The 19,844-nt window shown below is 38.0% G+C and overlaps 1 protein-coding gene across 8 annotated transcripts in view; it reads right to left on the minus strand.

Moving 5' to 3' along the window:
* Positions 1-19,844, minus strand: part of PTPRK (protein tyrosine phosphatase receptor type K) — a 482,252-nt gene that overhangs the window by 278,280 nt on the left and 184,128 nt on the right. For all 8 annotated transcript variants that reach the window (XM_036318388.1, XM_036318389.1, XM_036318391.1 and 5 more), the window contains exon 3: positions 12,100-12,371. In XM_036318388.1, coding sequence (XP_036174281.1) covers positions 12,100-12,371 — 272 coding nt within the window. The remainder of the gene's footprint in view (positions 1-12,099; positions 12,372-19,844) is intronic.

The raw sequence follows: 19,844 nt of genomic DNA on the forward strand, positions 1-19,844 counted from the left end.
TAAAGTTGGGTTTTAAAAAGATAAATAGGGTGCAGACAAGGGAGAGGAAGAAACAAAGGCATTTCAGAAGGGAGAACTTCATGTATAAATTCACACACACACACACACACACACACACACACACACACACACAATGCCCAAACTGTGCAAAGAGCAATTAGAGCAATTTTCAGTTTGACTAAAGCAGAGGGTACCTGTAAAAATTAATAGTAGAGAGATTAGAGCAGTTGACAGGCTAAATTATGAAGGACACAAATGAAGGCTAATCATTTTGACCATAAAGGAAGTATTCACAAAATCAGAGAAGCTCCATATCAGTAACTTAGCATCCCACTCCCCAGTAATCCTATATAATAAAAGCCTAATATGCTAAGTGTCAGGTCAAATGGTTAGCTGTTCAACCAATCAAAGGGTAAGAAGCTAACAATATGCTAAGACCACTCAACCACTCATTCTGACGTGCACTGACCACAGGAGGGCAGACAGTCAACCGGTCGACTAGTCGCTATGACATACACTGACCACCAGGGAGCAGATGCTCCAACCGGTAGGTTAGCTTGCTGCTGGGGTCTGGCCGACTGGGACTAGGGAGATGGGCCGGACATGCCCTGGAGCCCGCTCGCAGTCCCTCCCCAGCTGGCCAACCTCCCACATCCTTCCCTGGCCCCGATTGTGCACCAATGGGGTCCCTCAGCCTGGCCTGTGCCCTCTCGCAATCCGGGACCCCTCAGGGGGATTTCGGAGAGCTAGTTTCAGCTCAATCCTGCAGGCCAGGCCAAGGGACCCCACTGGTGGTGCACGAATTTGTGCACCGGGCCTCTAGTCTTATATAATAAAACCATAGTATGCAAATTGTCCCCTCAACCGGGAGTTTGTCCAGGAGTTCAATCAGGGGCCAGCAGCCGCCAGGGGAAGGGAGGGAGGCCTCGGCCGGTGGTGGCAGCAGGCAGCCAAGGGAAGGGAGGGAGGCCCCAGCCAGCAGCTGCTAGGGACCCTACCAGTGCACTAATTTCATGCACTGGGCCTCTAGTCTATAATAATGAAAGTGTAATATGCTAATTAGACCAGACAACCTTCCGGACAAAGCCGGGGTTGTGAGGAAAGCCCAGGTCCCAGGTGCCAGAGGGAAGCCGGTGCCCAGCAGCCAGGGGAAGGAAGGCTTACTCTTGCAAGAATTTCCTGCATCAGGCATCTAGTTTATTTATAACAGAGCTTAAGGCAAGGGAAACAGAAAACTGTTACCATTGTCAAAATGGGACACAACCAGAGCTGTGACTAGAAAGTAAGCAGTTTAAAGACTAAAAAGAATATAAAATTTAGACATGTATGAGATGAGACCACGAATAAATAAATGGGCTCACTTGATAGAAATCTTAAAGTGTTCAAACTCTTCACTTGGATTACAAATCTCCAGGAGACTAGAAAATAACCATTTTATCTTTGAAACAGTCCCCTTTGACTGCTATGCCTGTCTCAATGCCTCCACAAAGCCAACCTCCTTGCAGATTTGAATTAGCTGTTTGCTGTTCTAATGCATTTCCCTGATAAAGATCAGGAAGGTTAGCTTTATCAGAGAAAGGTCCCTAGGTCCTGTTTGCCATTCAGAGCTTCATGTGAGATTACCTTCTCAAACAACTTTTCCTTAACCAGCTGGTCCAAGGTGGTTTCCAAAACACTTTACTCTCACATTGATCTAATTATCTACTTAGCAATTATTGTATTCAGATCTTTTCCTCATTTCTTTATCTGTTTTTCCCCCTCCCACCCCTAGAGTGGAATTCCTAGGAGAAGAGAAACCTAGATACTTATTCAGCATGGTACTATCACCAGCAGACAGATTATGTTGGATACATATTTGAGATATATGTTGGATACATATTTGAGAAATGGTGAAAAAATGAGTCATTCAGTCAACCTTTGGAGTGAAAGTAAATGTCCTTAGGACTGCTCTGGATCCCATGTCTTTCTCAGTCTTGGATAATCCACTTCCCTTAAATGCTGTGAGAAAGTCCCCATTGACCTCTCCTTGCCCACTCCCGCCCCCCACTGCAGGCCCTCACTCGCCTCCTGACTGTGTCCATTGGTTATGTATATATGCATGCATACAAGTCCTTTGGTTGATCTCCTATACCTCCCCCCACCCTCTCCTGCCTTCCCTCTGAGGTTTGATGGTCTGTTGGATGCTTCTCTGTCTCTGGATCTATTTTTGTTCATCAGTTTATGTTGATCATTATATTCCACAAATGAGTGAGATCATGTGATATTTATCTTTCTCTGACTCAATTGTGCCTCTTTTCAACTTTGCTAGCTTTAGTTAATGGCTTTCACTTATAAATAAGAACTTTACATAGACTACTTTGCATCTTTCACTACTTCCTTCAAACTTCATAAAACACGTATGTAATGAGTAGACTAGCTATCATCTAGCATTGCGGAGACTGAAACTCAAAGGGCCCACAAAACAGTCACTCAAAGAGCAGAGGCTGACCAAGAGACCTGGGATTGAACACAGGCCAAATGAAATCCAGTTAAGACCTTAACCCAATACATAAGATGGTCTCGATGTTATTCTCTATCAATATAAAAAAAGGAGATCGTCCACATCTCTTGTGCAGCCAGTCACAATACCTAATGTAAAGGGGCGGTAAAAACAAATAGGAAGGAAAACATGAAAGAAAAAGAAAACAAATAGCAATACCCCCACCAAAAAAAGGAATTTACCCTCCTAGTATTTATGGGCTAAACTGGCTTCATCCCTTTGTAAGCCTCACATTATGAAATTTCACAATCAAATCCCAGTGACTTTTAATAAATACTAACCCAAGATATGCTATATCTGTTTCCAAGTATTATATTTGTGCTGCTGTTGCAAAATGGCTGGATCTAAAGATGTTTAAGTTTGAAGCAAACTTTGATTTCTAGGTGCTGAAAGTTTTCTATTTTTATTATTTTATTGAATTATTACTTGGTATACACTTACGACTATAGATCTCATTTTGTAAACATAAATTGAGAATTGATTTACTGCTTCCAGAAAGCTGAGAAGAATGATTTTTTTTTAAAAAAGATCATTCAAAGAATATTAAAAATCCAAATCTCATCAGGGAACTCCAGTGGTATGTGCAATGGTTATTTATATAACTAAATGCAGAAATTACATGTAGCGGTCAGTTTAATAACACCAATTTTAAAAACAATTTTTGAAAATTATGACAACTAAATTTAACTGTAAATTGTCTGTCAGATTACATAAGTGGATGTTTTTATTTTCAGTGTCCAATGGTTTTTTTTCCTTTATATTCTAACTTGTATTACTAACCACAGAATTAGATTATATATATATATAACATTATCAAAAGGAATAGTAAAATAGATACAAACTATACAAATGTCTGACATTTCCCTTACATTTCCCGCTTAAATACAATCTTTCAATTGATAAACTATGAGATATTTACATCCTTTTACTATTCCACTATGTTCGAAGAACTGGAACTTAAATCTTCACAGCATAAAAGTTAAATTTTAGATAAAAAGATAATGTCACTCATTTTTTTTTCCCATGAAGAGCTAATATTCTGTTCACATTTCAGACATAGTCTAAAATGGAAAAAAAAAATCAGTCTTTGAAATGGAAATGAACAAAGAGGTCACACAGAAATTCAAGTTGTACAGAAACTAAAAAACCCTTTTTATAAAAAAGACCAATTCCAATTAACTATCAAAGTCAACAGGCAAAATAACTGAAGGAATTGATTTTCAACTGTTATCTATTTTTTTCTTATGTGAGATGCTATTGCATTAACAAATGGCAGATCATTGTCAGAAGCATCATTAAACTGATGAGAAGGAGAGGGTTCTTTCATTTTCTTGTGTGTTTGGCTATGAATCCTGCCCTAGTAGAATACATTATTTTCTAATCTTGGTACATGAAAATCAGCACGTTAAATGTCTGGTAAATAATTTATACAGAGGTATAGAAAACAAGGAGTCAGAAGTGCGCTGATTCAGATTCAACACACGGGGCTGAAGGAAACTGAGTGAGTGAAGAACTGGCATTCCTTCCCCTGCCCTTTGGATAAAACAACCTCCTAAGGAAAACAAGTCATAAATTGAACAAACACTATCTAACTCTTCTTGCTGCTCATTATTTTCCCACTGCTATTAAAAGAGAAATGAATTTATTTCACAGATGTATTTCTCAAAAGAATTAGTGAAGGGGCCCTTGACAGCTCCTGCTACACTGAATAAAAACAGGTATGATTTAACAGAAAAAGAAGAAACTGCTGTCATATAATTGCAATAATTATCATGTTAACTAGAAAGACTCTTCTCTTCATTTGTTTACTTTTATTTACAAACTGTAAATTTCATCAGTGAGTCAATACAAACAGAGTCTAACAGAAAAGTAAAGCTGATGTTTTATAATAAAAGCAAATCACTGTCAGAAAGCAGGGAGAAGTCACCCTCACAAGGTTATAAGTTTCAAGAAAATAGTGACGATAATAATGTGGGAGTTTCTCCAAACCCATTTGGGGTACTTTAAGTGAAACAAATAGGGAATCATTAAGACTAAAAATCAGCCGCAAAAGGCTGCTTCGTTAATAGCAAGTATTTGCCAACATAAAAATGAACCCAAGTGCCCGTGTCAGGAAATTACAGCTGCCATAACCAAAATAAGCCTATGTAATTGTGACTAACTTCAGAAGTTACTGATATGGCTAATGTCCAAACATTTAATAGCAAGATGAAGTTACTAAAGAGGAAAAAGGGGAATAATTTTGACCACGAAAGAGCCAGCAACTTAGTCCATGCATGAAGATGAGAAACATTCCCTTAGCACTGAAATATCCAAACCTGCATAGAATTTCTATGAGTTTATTTGAACCAACAAATAACAATGCAAGGAAGCAAGATCTCAGATGCTCGTGAAGAATGACAGTTCTGCACTTTCTTTTATATATTTGGAATTAAGAAGGGAAGGTAAAGATTACAGGAAGGCAGGAGAAAGCAACGTGGTGATTGGATTACAGTATAATTGGCAAAATTATGTAACCTGGAGGGTGGTTAGCCTTTCAAGGGGTCTGAAAAAGAGGCATTTCCAAGGTGTGTTAACCTAGATGCAAAGACACAATGGAGAGGGATGGCTTAGGCTAAATAAACTTTTACTAAGAAGTTATAGGCCTGCAGCATGACTCCTCAGTCAGGATTTATCATCCGGTCACCCTGTGAGGTATTTTATATTAGGTTTATTACAGAGCTCCTTTTTCATCCACATACTGGATTAAATATTAAAACAAACTAAAGGTGACATACAGGAAGTATCCAGCCCAGTGTCTTACACATAGTAGACACAGAATAGATGAGGTGTCCTTCTTTTCTTTCTTCTTTTAATCATTGATTGTCTTACAACCCTATTTACTTTTATATGTCTTCTCTCTACAACTGAACTGAAACTTTGGACTTTATGTTCTGAAAACTTAAACTATTTCATTCATAGATAGATGTGTACACTTTTAATTCTCCCCTATGTCTCACAAGTTTTATCCATAAACAGTATGTGGTGAGAAATGTGATTGATTACTTGAAAGCTCAAAAAAGATGGGACATAGTACATTAGGATGCTTTTGGCTGTATAGGAAAAGACCCATCTAAAAGTTGTTTAAAATTTTGTTTTTATTTTTATTATTATTATTATTTCACCTGCCAGTAGGACCCTGGCCTCTTCCACACTTTCTTTTCCTCCGTTTGGTATCTCCTACCTAATAACTACACGGCGACTGCAGTCGCTCCAAGCATCATGTCTCATGTAATAGTATCTCTCTCTCTTTTTAGCTGGGAGGAACATCTTTCTCAAAGGTCACCCATAACTCACTGGACAGAGCTGTGTCACATGGCCACACTGACCTGGAAAGGAAGTTGTGAAAGTGAGGCGGGGGGTCCTTCCAATGTTGAAGAAAGTGAGAAGAATGACTACTGAATAGAAAATTAATAATATCTGTAACACTGTTATACAAGATAACAAGCCAGAGTCCATTATAGAGCTTCTAAATGAAGAAGTTACAGCCATAAGCTATATCTAGAGTTATGAACACAATTGTACCGCCCCCCTCCCCAACTCATATGTTGAAAGTCTAATGCCCAATGTGACTATTCGGATATAGGGCCTTTGGGAGGTAAAGTTAAATGCAGTCATAAGGATGGGACCCTAATCTGATAGGCCTGGTGTCCTTATATGAAGAGCAAGGGACACCAGAGCTATCTCCCTGCACCATGTGAAGACACTGTGAGAAGGTGGCCAACTGCAAGGCAGGAAGAGAGCCCTCACCAGGAACCAAATAGCCTCCACCTTGATCTTGGACTTCCTGCTGTCTAAGCCACCCAGTCTGTAGTATTTTGTTAGGGCCTCCAGCAGACTAATCCATCTAAGAAAGAGCCGTCTTTCTTTCTTCAGTGGGGCTCTACATGGTTGAATGACAACCTGTAGAAATTGGAAGAGTTCCAAGAGCTATGGCAGAGAAATTATATCCACTTTTCCTCACATTTTGCATGGATGATTCATAAGCATGCTCTTACTTCAGCCCTTGTCCCCAGAGACCAATCTTTTAGAGATCTTTTATTTTAAATAAACACTCCCTTGGTTTAAGTCCCAATCTTCCTAGGTCCAAAGCCAGCAGTCTCTCTGGAGTGTAACAATTATCCCACTGCCAAAATGTCAGCCCAATACACGCGAGCGTAAACCTTTAGAAAGGAAACAAAAACAGAAAATCTCATGCCGTCCACTTCTTACATTTTTTCAGACCAATGAAAAATGTTAACAAAATGATCGGCAAAAGTTCAGTATTTGTTTCTCAGTGAATTAGGAGGGTTTGTTTTGTTTTGTTTTTTTGTGGGGTTTTTTAAGGCGCATTCTGCTATATTATAACTTTTCCAATTTCTGGCCAAACCCCTGTAGTTTTCATCACGCATCATTTTTGTGATTAATGACGTGCACCCAGTTAATGGAAAACAGCAGATTAGGTTTCCACTAATAGTTTTGGAAGTTATGTCTGCCTGCCTCATTTGGTAACAACCTCACTGTTCAGTAAGAAACTAATGGATTTAATCCCAAAGCAGAACTTAGTTTACGCATACTAGGCAGGTCAGATTTCCAGAGTGGAGAAAATTATACTTTAGAGGTATGCTGATCTTCCATTGAAATGTAACACCGAGATCATGCCTCATAATTTTTTTTTCCGTTTTACTTCTATTTAGTAAACAATTTAAAAATTTACAATACTTACTTGAGGCCTATAAAAATAGGCAGAATTAGTATCTTGTGACCATTGCAAGTAAAACAAACATAATACGATATTTTCTATAATTAGTATGCTGAGCAGAAAAGACATCTATTGCCTTGAAGACACAGGTGAGAAACAGTTCCTTACATATTAGTGTATCAATGCAGTGCTTATGTCATAAACAAAACTGCATTTCCTTGTTTTGTTTCACTACAAAAAGTGCTAGCTCCAAATAATTGCGGTTTAAGAAAAACTATGTAGTATAGGAGAAAGCTAGTCCCATTTTGGCCTCAAAATACTTTGGAAACGAATCTATCTTTTGTTTTCATTTCCCCGCTACATTTCATATTTATCTCTCTTAAGTCATTTAACAATTGCTGTATTATTTCAAATTTTATCTAGGTATGTTTCACATTTCCTATCTGGACTAGGCTCCTTAAGGCTACACTCCACATCTGTTTTACATTATTATCTCTGACATCACCAAGCAAGGCAGTAAGGCTCAGAGGAAGAGGGACATGCCCAGTATACCCAAGGGTAAGTACAGTTTGACCTCATGCTAATAAGGTGTCAAGTAAGTTGACATTTTAATAAATAAAAAACCTAAAAGGAATAGCACGGAGGAGGAGGAAAGTCTAGGTGAAGCACAGGGGATTTTCAGAGCAGTGAAAAAACTCTGTATAATATTATAATGATCGATACATGTCATGAATTTGTCAGACTCTTAGAAGGTACAACACCAAGAGTGAACCTTAAAATTAACTATGGACTTTGAGCGATTATGATGTCAATGTAGATTCCTCCATTGTATACCAGTCTGTTGGTTGATGTGGATTATAGGGGAGGCTATGCGTATGAGGGGGTGGAGGATATATGGGAAATCTCTGTACCTTCCTCTCAATTTTGCTGTGAACCTAAAACTGCTCGAAAAAAAAATGAAGTCTATTTTAAAAATAACATGATTTCAAAACAAGAAAATTCTGAGCACATATTAAATCTAGTAGCGTCTGTAAATTTTTTGTTTAGTTATCATAATGTTAACTAAACTTTATGGCAAACACATACTATGTGTCGGACACTTTTCTAAACACCATATGTATGGACTCATGGATAAAATAAGCCAATGAGGTAGGTACTATTGTGGTCCTCATTTTTCAGAGGAAGGGACTACAGTCAAAGAGATTAAGGAATATGCCTAATGCCGCACAGCTCAAAAATTAAAGTCAAGATTCACCCAGGATGGCTGGCCCCAAGTTCATGAGCCTTATCCTGCTCTGCTAGGTAGCCAGAATTCATTATTTGGAGAATCATTTTTGCCTTCATTTCACAATGTCATGTATATTATTTTTTTCCTTTTTCAAATAAGAGTTTAAATTTCTTGGGATTAAAAACTACTGTCTTGCCCGGCTGGAGGGTCACAGTTTGATTCCCGGTCAGGGCACATGCCCAGGTTACGGGCTCGATCCCCAGTGTGGGGGGTGCAGGAGGCAGCTGATCAATGATTCTCTCTCATCATTGATGTTTTTATCTCTCTATCCCTCTCCCCTCCTCTCTGAAATCAATAAAAAATATTTTGGGGAAAAAATACTATCTCCTCATTTTTTAATAATCCACAGCAAATATGATTAAATTACCACATCGACCTGCAGTTTAGGCATCTGGCAAGATGTAATCACTAGGAAGGACAGATCAGAGCAGATTTTTAGTTCAACAGGAAAATGGAGAAGAGAGGAACACTGCAGGTATGTGAGAGCAATGGAGCTTTGTCACACAAAATTAGGGGATTTCCCCCCACTTCTAGGAGTATGATTTTTATACAAAAATTAGCCATTATTAATTAAAGGTCGTTTCACTTGGGCTTTCTTTTTGGTAGTTTTTACTATTGTTAAAGTTAGGCGAGAAAGGGGATGATTAGAGGAGTGGTCAGATATTAATGGCTCAAGAAAAGAAAATATAGGACTCCCCTCTAGAAATACAACAAAAGACAAGGAATTAGCTTTAGCCAGTTTTAACCAGCTCAATGGAGATAGAACATCGGTCTGGGGGCTGAAGTGTCCTGGGTTGGATTCCAGTCAAGGGCACATGCTGAGTTGCAGGCTCCATCCCCAGTAGGGGGTGTGCAGGAGGCATCCAGTCAATGATTCTCTCTCATCATTGATGTTTCTATCTCTCTCTTCCTCTCCAGTCCTCTCTGAAATCAATACACACATATATCTTTTTTAAAAAAGACAAGGAATTAGAAAAAATAGAGTAGAAAAAAAAGGTTCAAGAAGTTTGGAGAGTGTAAGTTCTCTGGAAAAGAGAAACTGAGTTAAATTATGGGAAAAAATAATAATTTCTATGCATGTCTTTACTTAATCTAGAATCTGGGAAAAATAAAAAAAAATAGCAGTGTTTCTTTAAGAATGAAAGTGAGTAAGCAGCTAGCATGACCCACTGCAATGGCTACATTTTTTAAAAATCCATAAAGATTCTGCATTAAGCAGTAGTCAAAAGTTTTCATGCTGTTTCCTAATAGCGAAACATAAATATAGTTTGTGTTGAGCTAGTTGTTTCTAATAACTGATGTACAGGTACAAATACGTATCTAACTGACAGAATCGATGAAAACATCAACCAAATAATTTATTGAGCACTAACTAAGCACATGAAAAATGTTCTACTCTGCTATTCGCTCTCATTGATTGTGAAGTTTTGCAGGTTAAGGGAAAATGTGTGGAAGCCACGTAAGCACTTAAAAAATGATCTGTGGCTCAAATTTCAATCTGCAACCGACATTTACCCATAGGTTCTATATATCTCACAGTCTTTTTCTCTGACAAGAGATCTCCAAAAAGATCTCACTGGCCAGGATGAAACCTTCACAGAACCTTTTTACCCTGCTGACTTAAACATGACAGGTACATGTAAACTGGAGGGCTTTGTCATGCAAAATAAGATTGAACATAGAAGCATTCATCCGGTTCTAGGTACTATAACTCAACATTAAAATTAATATTGCAGAATCTGGGCCATACAAAGAGTTATTAATGTATATTACTCAAAGGGAGATGTTAGAAAAAAATAAGGGAAAAGTAATCAATGCATGTCATTTCTTAGTCACAAAGGAGCAGAAGTATTATACCACAGAGATTATTTGCTGGATTCATCAAACTCGATTTTATTTTAAAGTACAACCAACAATTCAATTCCTTCACCAACTATCTACACAGGTAGCAAAGAGCAATCAGGGTTGACTATAGGCAATATGACTCTAGAACCCAAAATTTTAACAATTTTGCTAGACTTGTCCTTTAGGCCTTGTAGGAAGTCTGAATATGTTGACAGTATTATTTTGCTGAATCAAAGCCTTTTCTTTTTTTCAGCTATTGAAGTCAATATGACAGTGCATGGTGAGGGTGCCCCAACAATGCCAGCCAGGAGCCCCCTGTTGTCAGAGATGAGCCCACTGGCCTTTCTTCCAGTACTGGAGCATTAGTCCACCAATCCAGCCCTCCCAAAGCTCTGACCTCCCAAGAGGCCGGCTCTCCCAGACTGAAGAAAAACATCTTTCTATTCTGGAATAATGGAATCAACTACCTAATGAAACCCCACTGAAATCTCAAAAGACACATAACCCTGAATAGAGAACCTTACCTGTGGAACAACATCTATGAAGTAAGAGGCTTTTAATACATAGGAAATCAACTCAAAACAAAGCAATTAAAACAATACATTGAATTTTCCCCTTCATTGGGAATAAAGACAAACCTAAACTGAAGAAATGGTTAATTTTTAGATAACAGAAATGAAACTGTTCTTAGCTTATAAAGTACTCATTGAACATTACAAAATATACTATTACATAAACACATTCTCATTAAACTCTCTAACAAACTACAAATAAGTAAGCCATTTAAAAGTTTAAATCACAAGTTCTAACACAAAAGTGAACTTTCAAAAGAGGTAACTTTCTATTTCCAGGAACTGAATGTCATAGTGAGGATTATTGAACAACTCTCTGATCCTGTAAATGAACTTCTGGTGGGGAAAAATCCAAAGACATGTGGACAGCTTTCCTTATTTCGTTTGCTTACTTTTTTTTATTTTTAATCCTTACTACAGGATATATATTTTATTGATGTTAGAGAGAGAGAGAGAGAGAGAGAGAGAGAGAGAGAGAGAGAGAGAGACATGAAGGGAGAGAAAGAGCCAGTGAGAAAGAGAAACCTCGATGTGAGAGAGAAACATCAATCTGTTGCCTACCATACGTGCCCCGTCCAGGGATCAAACTGTAACCTAGGTAAGTACCCTGACCAGGAATCAAACCTTCAACCTTTTGATATATGGGACCATGCTCCAACCAACTGAGCCACCTAGCCCAGAACTGTTTACTTATTTTTATTCTTCAAGTAACTGACAAAATTATTCAAATTGCCTCCCTTTTAGATAACTTATTTCATGAAACACTATTTCATGTTTATTTTCCAGATGTTATTTTCAAGAAGTAAACCAATCACATCTGAATATTGCATTCAAATCAAAAACACTATTTCTTCCTGCACAGACACACAGAAATATATCTGTCAATAAGTAGCTTTTTGCCAAACAACCAAAAAATTTTGTACCTGAACTACTTTTTTCCTATAGGTGGAATGATTTTTCTCCATTTTTCAAGATTTTGTGCAAAGGTATTCAAACATTTGCTCAAGGAAGGGGTGGGGGAGGGTTAGATGGACAACCTTACATCTCTATGGGGCTAATATTTACATCTGAGCATTATATACATGGTGAGAGCCAATGACATCAAAGCATTAACCAGAAAAGAAAGGAGGATTACCTGATATTCATTGGGCCAAAAGGTGCTCACGGCTAGCTCAGCCCGAAGCCAATCTCTACCCGTGAATCCAGTCACATTCCAAATTGGATTGGCAAGAGGTCCTTTGTTCACCCTAACTAATATGTTCAAAGTGCCAGGGTTCAACCCTTTCTGGCTATATAACAGGTAACTGAAATCAATACAGTGTGTGTCATTCTCCTTCATTGTAGGCAGCTGAAGTCTGGCTTTTTCTCCAGGGTCGTGGTCTGAAGAGTCCACTATCATATAGGAGCCTGAAATGACATTACATATAATAAAGTTAAATAAATATATAAGCAAAAAGGAATATATAAAAGAAAAAATACTAAACACAATACCAATCTATTCTGAGTGTTACATTTAACTCAGGATTACATCTTCCAGAACAGAGACACAGATACCAAACAAGTAAATACATGAAGTTCTTATAGGTGACAGATATTGTTCAAAGCACATAACATGTATTATACATTTGCTCTCTGCAATAACCTGTTATTAATCCTGTTTTACAAATTAGAATATTGAGAAATAATTAGTAACTTCTTTGACTATTTGAGTAGTCAAACAGGTAGAGCCTGGTTCAAATCCACATGTGACTAAATAATCTTTAGTATTACTAAGCAGAAGTCTTTTAATATCAAACAAACAAAGCAAGATCTTATGGGCCTGATTTACATAGAACATGCATCTTTCCTTTTCCATATTCATAATATTATTGCAGAGAAATGGACTAAAAGTGTAGATACTATAATCAGTTCTATGTCCAATCCCAAGATCATCAGTTATAAAAGCTGTGTAACCTTTTGCAGTGTACCGGCCACTCTGAACTTCAGTTCAGAAAAAAAAAAAGTATACTTTGCAGTGTAATTCTGATGACTAAAATTTTAAAATGTCAAAATTTCTAGACCAAGAATCTGATATAGGGTAGATTCACTTGTCTAGAGCCTCATCCACGAAGCTTTCAGCTAATCATCATGGCCATTGGTCCCAATTCTGCAGTAGTCCTTATGCTCTTCTATAGCTTCAGAAACCTGGTTTGAAAATCACAAATCTACCCTACTTCCTTTGATTTAATAAATATTCACTGGTTGTCTATCATGGGAAGGCACAGGCATAAAGAGTCCTATCCTCTGTGGAGAAAAAGGAACACTTGTGCACTGCTGGTGGGAATGCAGACTGGTGCAGCCACTATGGAAGACAGTATGGAGTTTCCTTAAAAAACTGAAAATGGAACTCCCATTTGACCCTGTGATCCCACTTCTAGGAATATATCCCAAGAAACCAGAAACACCAATCAGAAAGGATATATGCACCCCTATGTTCATAGCAGCACAATTCACCATAGCTAAGATCTGGAAACAGCCTAAGTGCCCATCAGTAGATGAATGGATTAGAAAACTGTGGTACATCTACACGATGGAATACTATGCTGCTCTAAAAAGGAAGGAACTCTTACCATTTGCAACGTCATGGATGGAACTGGAGAGCATTATGCTAAGTGAAATAAGCCAGTCAATGAAGGAAAAATACCACATGATCTCACTCATTCATGGATAATAGAGACCATTATAAACTTTGAACAATAATAGATACAGAGGCAGAGCTGCCTCAAACAGATTGTCAAACTGCAGCAGGAAGGCCGGGGAGGGTTGCGGGGCAGGAGGTAGGGGGGTAAGAGATCAACTAAAGGACTTGTATGCATGCATATAAGCATAACCAGTGGACATAAGACATTGGGGGGTAGGGGAGGCTAGGGGACTGTCTAGGGCGGGGGGATAAAATGGACACATATGTAATACCCTTTGTAATACTTTAAGCAATTAAAAAAAAAAAAAAAAAAAAGAGTCCTATCCTCATAGTATCTCATAGTCCTACCCTCAAACATACAGTTCCTGCACTGTAGGCAAAGGTCATATAGTACAAAGTTCAAAAATGGAACTTGAACATCAGCTGATGGTATTAGTTCAAGGTCATCTCCGGAAAAACAATCAGTGTTTCTCATGTCACTATGCATTTTAACAAGGACACATATCACAGAAATGGAAATATATTTATTGATTATACTTAAGGTTGAACACAAATTTTTATTGTACAATAAATACTTCCCCCTAGGATGTAAATTTAACCTAAATGTGTTAGGCATAGTGTTACAGAACCCAGTGTCACAAGGGTTGTACTTGGACCTCTCTTCCTAAGCAATTTATAGGATTAATCAACTTTTTGGGTTTCCTCCCTAAAACTTTTACCCATGATACTAAAAATTCATTGACTGTCAGTCTAACTAGTTCAATTAAATGCCCCAAAATGTATGCAAACCATGGAAGATAAGAGGACTTCCACTACATAGGAAATCAAAAGTTTAAATCTGACCAATTCCCATTTGGTGATATTATGATTCAGAGCTTGTGGCAAGATTTCATGATAACTCTGATACTGTTATAATAACCTGGTTATTATTAACAGGGGAGGAGTAAATGGCATATCTAGATAATATAGATATGCCATTTATACAGCTTTGCTAATTTAACGCTCTCCAAGTCTCTTCCCTGCTGATGGATGAAGGAAGGAACTGGACAAAGGCAATTTGGAAGCATGCCCAGTAAGGTCTGAGTGACTTGGGAATGTGCCTACCTGCCTCTCAGTCACACCTGGGAGCTAGTCAGTGGCCAGAATAGGCGTGGTCACTGCAAGCACGTGAAACATGAATATTTAAACTTTGAAACAAACAAATGAGAGCTCCCTCCTCCTCCTCCTCCTCCTGACTCCTGTTACAGGAGGTCAGCCATGTGGGTCCCCACTCAATGGACTAAGAGACTTTAAGTAGTTGAACCTGGCTGCCGCATACAACAGAAGCTCTGAACACCGGCCTTGCTTTGGGCTCTGCTGGAGGCCCAGCTTTTTCAGGACTGGTCTAAGAGGCACGGGACTTTGGAATGCAAGAAATGTAACTCCACACAAACAAAGCCTTTTACCACATCTCGTTCGCCTGTGGGGCTTCTGAAAATTCTTATTTCAGTGGTACCCCAAGAACCTGAACCCCACTCCCACAAGCAAGGGAGGAATTAGATTCTCCAGTGACAGCACTATCAGGCCAAGTACAGAATAAGTTTACTAAAGTGATAGTCACTGATAGCATTTTCACATCATTTTTCCCAGTTCTCATCTTCTCTTGTAACTTGGAATTCCTTTTTCCCCCCTTCCTGATTCTCATAGATTGCACACTAACAAATACATTGGCCATGTATATTTCCGGAGAAGTTAAATGCTCTTTTTTTTTTTTCCCAACAGGATATCCTGGATCCCAACCCAATTTATAGAAGCAGGATGTTTCTATTTTTGGCTATTTTCACATTCAGAAGCCCATCGCTGCTTTATGGAGATGTTTTTCAAATTCACCACAGCAGAGCAGACTAATTATTGCTTTAACCATGGCCAGGCCTGAGATCTTGGATACGATACTCAGCGTTATTGGGTCTCAACCTCTTCACAGACCGGTGATCTATTCCTCCACTGCTATAACCATTTTTATTTTTTCAGTGACATAGTATAGCAGCAGTGCACCTAAATTGTCTTTACAAGGATGTATTATGATTTCTGACTGTCAATTTTAAAGTAGTGACCCAAATGACTTATGGATTTTCAAATAGTCATTTTCTCCCTTATAAGTTAAACTTGGAATAAAATATGCTTTGCCTCACATTTTATGATATTCAGTATAGTAGCATGTTATTTACCAATAAGACCATTTAGCAATTTTTAGCTAGTTGCACTTTTAAGCAACAATAATTTTCTTACTAAGGAAATGAACAAAATATATTAATTAGTCAGAATATCAATCTCATCATTATTAGAAAGACAACAGTCACAAAATAAAAAGCTGTCCAAACTATTTCAGCATTTCAAGGGTATTCAATGCAGGTTAAATAAAATGTTTTAAAAGTGCTGATATTTCATTTCTGTAAGGATACTTCTTATAAATGGGCTCTTTTTAAATAATGTGAACATTTCATTGGAAAACATGAGTACCTTTTTGAAGGTGGAATACAAAACTAGTGGGATTCCCTTCCCCAGTACATCTCTAAAGTGTGTGTGGGCTCCACCCTCTGCTCTTGCTCTTGGCGCTCGGAGCTCTTCCTGGGCCATGTCCTGCCAGAGCTTCCACACCGCCGTCAGACTCCTTTCTCCGGTGACACCATGCACACCAGCTGCAGACTCCTGTTTCCAGCTGCTTCCTACTGTAAAGGGGCTTTCTTGTCAATGCAGCCTGGCTCTGCTACTTTTTTTTTTTTTTTTTGAGTGCTGTGGGGCAGTATGCACTGACTAGTATTGCAGAGTTCCAGGAAGGAAGAAGCAGGCACTAGCACCAAAAGCTCTCTAAATACAGAAGCAATGAACCCAGTAGGCACCGTGAAGGTAGCTGCCTGTTTGACCTGAGTCCCTTCCATCATCCCAAACACAGAAAACAATATGCTATTCTTATCAACTTATAAAAACCACCTCTACAGTTTCCCAGAATAAATAGTTGCCAACTCCTGGAGTCAGAAAATGCTACAATATGCATTTCCCTCATTTTTTTTAAATTTTGTTTTATTGCTTAAAGTATTACAAAGAGTATTATATATGTCTCCTCCCTCCCCCCTTGACATTCCCCCGGCCTCCCCTACCCCCCAGTATCTTGTGTCCATTGGTTATGCTTATATGCATGCATACAAGTCCTTCAGTTGATCTCTTACCCCCGCTCCCACCACCCAACCCTCCCCGGCCATTTTTTAGATTAGAATGTCAGTTTACTTACTATTGTTCTGTTACCAGCTAACTAATCCCTCAGATGTCTAATGAATTCAATTCTATTTAGTTGTGATTCAGCTACCTCAGCACTTAATAATGAAACTTCGGTGTGCACATACGTATAATGTACTAACTTTTAATGTGTCCTTACAAATATTCCTTACGGGCTCTTGGATAATGGAATTCTCAAATATATCATTTAAGACATTGGAGAAAAAGGTAAGGCTTATAATATCTTTTTAAGTGCAACCTTTCTGGAGAGCAATTTGGCAATGAGAATCAAAACCCTTAAAAGAGACATATACTGTTTGGTCTGGCAATTCCAACTCTAGGAATGTCCACTAGATAAAAAAAATCCTGTATATTTACAAAAAGATAGTTTTAAAAAGATGCTCATCTCATCATTACACTGTTTAAAATAGAGAAAATCAGAAGTGTTTTATATGTCCAATAATACACAATTTGTAAAATTATGATAAATCAGCTTGATGAATAGTTGTCTTTAAGAATAATATTAAAACAAATTTAATGGAAAATAGTCACAACTTGTTAAGTAAAATAAGCAGGTTATAAAATATAGTCATTTATGAAAAAATATTTGTTAAATAAATCCATTTGTGTAAATGTATGTGTATTCATGTATAAATATGCATGTACACCCATAAACATGCACATATAACTGGAAAAATACAAAGAATACATAGCAAAATACTAGTTGTGTTATCGAGGTGGGGGAGCTGTAATTGTCTTCTATTTTCATATTTTTGTTTATACACATTCACAGAATGTTCCACAATAAACATGGAATAGATTTGAACTTTTAAAAAGAAAGAAACTACATGAATACTGCTTTACAAGGGGAATATCAAATGAGTAATAATAAATACTTAGGAAATAAAAACAGGTACTTTGCCTTTAAAAAGTAAATCCTATTTGCATCCTCCAGATTAACAGCATTTTGGCTTTCTTTCGACAACACCAAACAATAACGAGAACAAACTTCCATTGCAATCCAGTTAAAGAGAGAGAGAGAAAAGTAGAGAATAGTTAGGCTAAATAGCATTTGTTATTAAAAGAATAGCCGAAGAAAACAAGTCCCATAATCATAAACACCAGTTTAATATCTAGATGAATAAATAATGCCCTATGAATTGTATGTCTTATCTTTAAGCTCTGCTTCTAGGAATAACATAATAACACAAGAAACAGGATTAACTGCAAAGAAAATAATGAATAATAAATAAGTTTCCATACTTCATCCTAAAACTCCCTCTATATAGTACATCAACATAATAATTTTATTGTCAGTTCTTATTCAAAATCCAGTAAATGTGCCCTATAAACTAAACAGAGAAATGCCCACTTTCCTGCCTTAGTACTGACACCCCTCCAGGGTCTGATCACACAGCCATTTGCCACGTTATCTCCCACTACTACTCCTCACAAGCCACCTTCTCCAACCTGGCAGAACCCGCACTATTTTCTCCGCATGGCATGCTGGCTTTCCTCTCCAGGCGGGCTCACGTTCTTGGAAGAGAGCCCCCCCCCCTATCTAAACCCCTACCCAACTGTATCCATTGTTCTTCCTCAGCCCCAGCCCATGTCCAGCTTTCCCTACCTTGATGCACTGCTTCTGCCTTCCTGGTTCTGGCCCTTAATGATGCACTGCTTTTGAACAAGTTTTAAATAAGGTATATAGGGGCCACTTATCTCTCTCGGAAGAGTAACATGTTCTCTTGGAAAGCACCTAATTCCGAGTCCAATCAGAAGAGAGAAGCTACACGGTAAATGTAACAGTGAAAGTGTGATAGAAAGAAGGTTTTCGCTAAAATTAACACAACATTCTCCTCCTTCCTAACTGCTACATGTAAAGATTTAGCACTGGGCCAAACATTGTGCTAATATTCCCCGACAACAAGCAAAAGCATGGATCTTCTTGGTCTGCACTCTGACCACCAAAATTTTCATTAAGTCTTCTGTCAGGACTAAATAAGCTTGTCTATATGTGCCATAGCTTGCTGATTAGAAGGATCTTAATATTTGTCCTTTTAGACATGCTCACTCCTTTTTCTATCAAATAGTAAAGAGATTCATGCTGGAAAATGTATGAAAAGAACACCTGCCAATGTAAAAATGAGATGACAGAGTTAAAAATTACCACACTTAAAAATTCCCAATTCAGTGGCACTTGAACCTTTCTCAAACTTTCCCTCACCCCTTTACAGCTCTACCTAACACCTTTCACTCCAATGTGTCAACACTCTCCTTCCCAGGTCTTTGCTTCCTATTCTTTTCTAACCCTCCTTTCCAGAAAGCTCTTTCTTTCTTTGAAACCTGTCATAAATATATAATATTCTCCCTGGAAACACAGATATACACACACACAGTCTTACAAACAATAGCAAAGGACTCATAGATGTAAGTTTAAGGTCTCCTATTCTAAGATTTCTTCAATTCTGAAATTGCGTCATTCCCCCCGCATGGCTCTCCAACCTGAGTAGTGTTTCTTGTTATGTGGTACTGAAATGTTCTGAGAAGTAGCTGCTAAAATAAAAAGCAGCTTGAGAGAGAATAATAAGAGATATGTTACAAAGGCAAGAGAGTCTGTCCTATAGCAAACTTTGCAATCATCACTTGCCTTCTCAAAGGAAACAAGATTGGAAAGAATAATCAAAGGTAGGAGAAGGTAGTTCAGTCTGTAGCCTCTGGAACTGCCAAAAGAATAAATATCACACTAACAATTCCAGCCTGTTTTCTGAATGTACTTTAACTCTGTCAATAACAGAAGGGAAGAAATTAAAGTCAGTAGCGAATGAGTGGACGGTGCTTCCATATCCCATATAAATGGATATTCCCAAAGTCAAAACATTGTATTCAATAGTCTTAGTATGTCTAAAGGTACCAAATATCTATGTTAATATCCCAGAAGAACAAGGCTT

The sequence above is a fragment of the Myotis myotis genome, unplaced genomic scaffold (genome assembly GCF_014108235.1).
Source record: "Myotis myotis isolate mMyoMyo1 unplaced genomic scaffold, mMyoMyo1.p scaffold_m19_p_7, whole genome shotgun sequence".
NCBI classification, from domain to species: Eukaryota; Metazoa; Chordata; class Mammalia; order Chiroptera; family Vespertilionidae; genus Myotis; species Myotis myotis.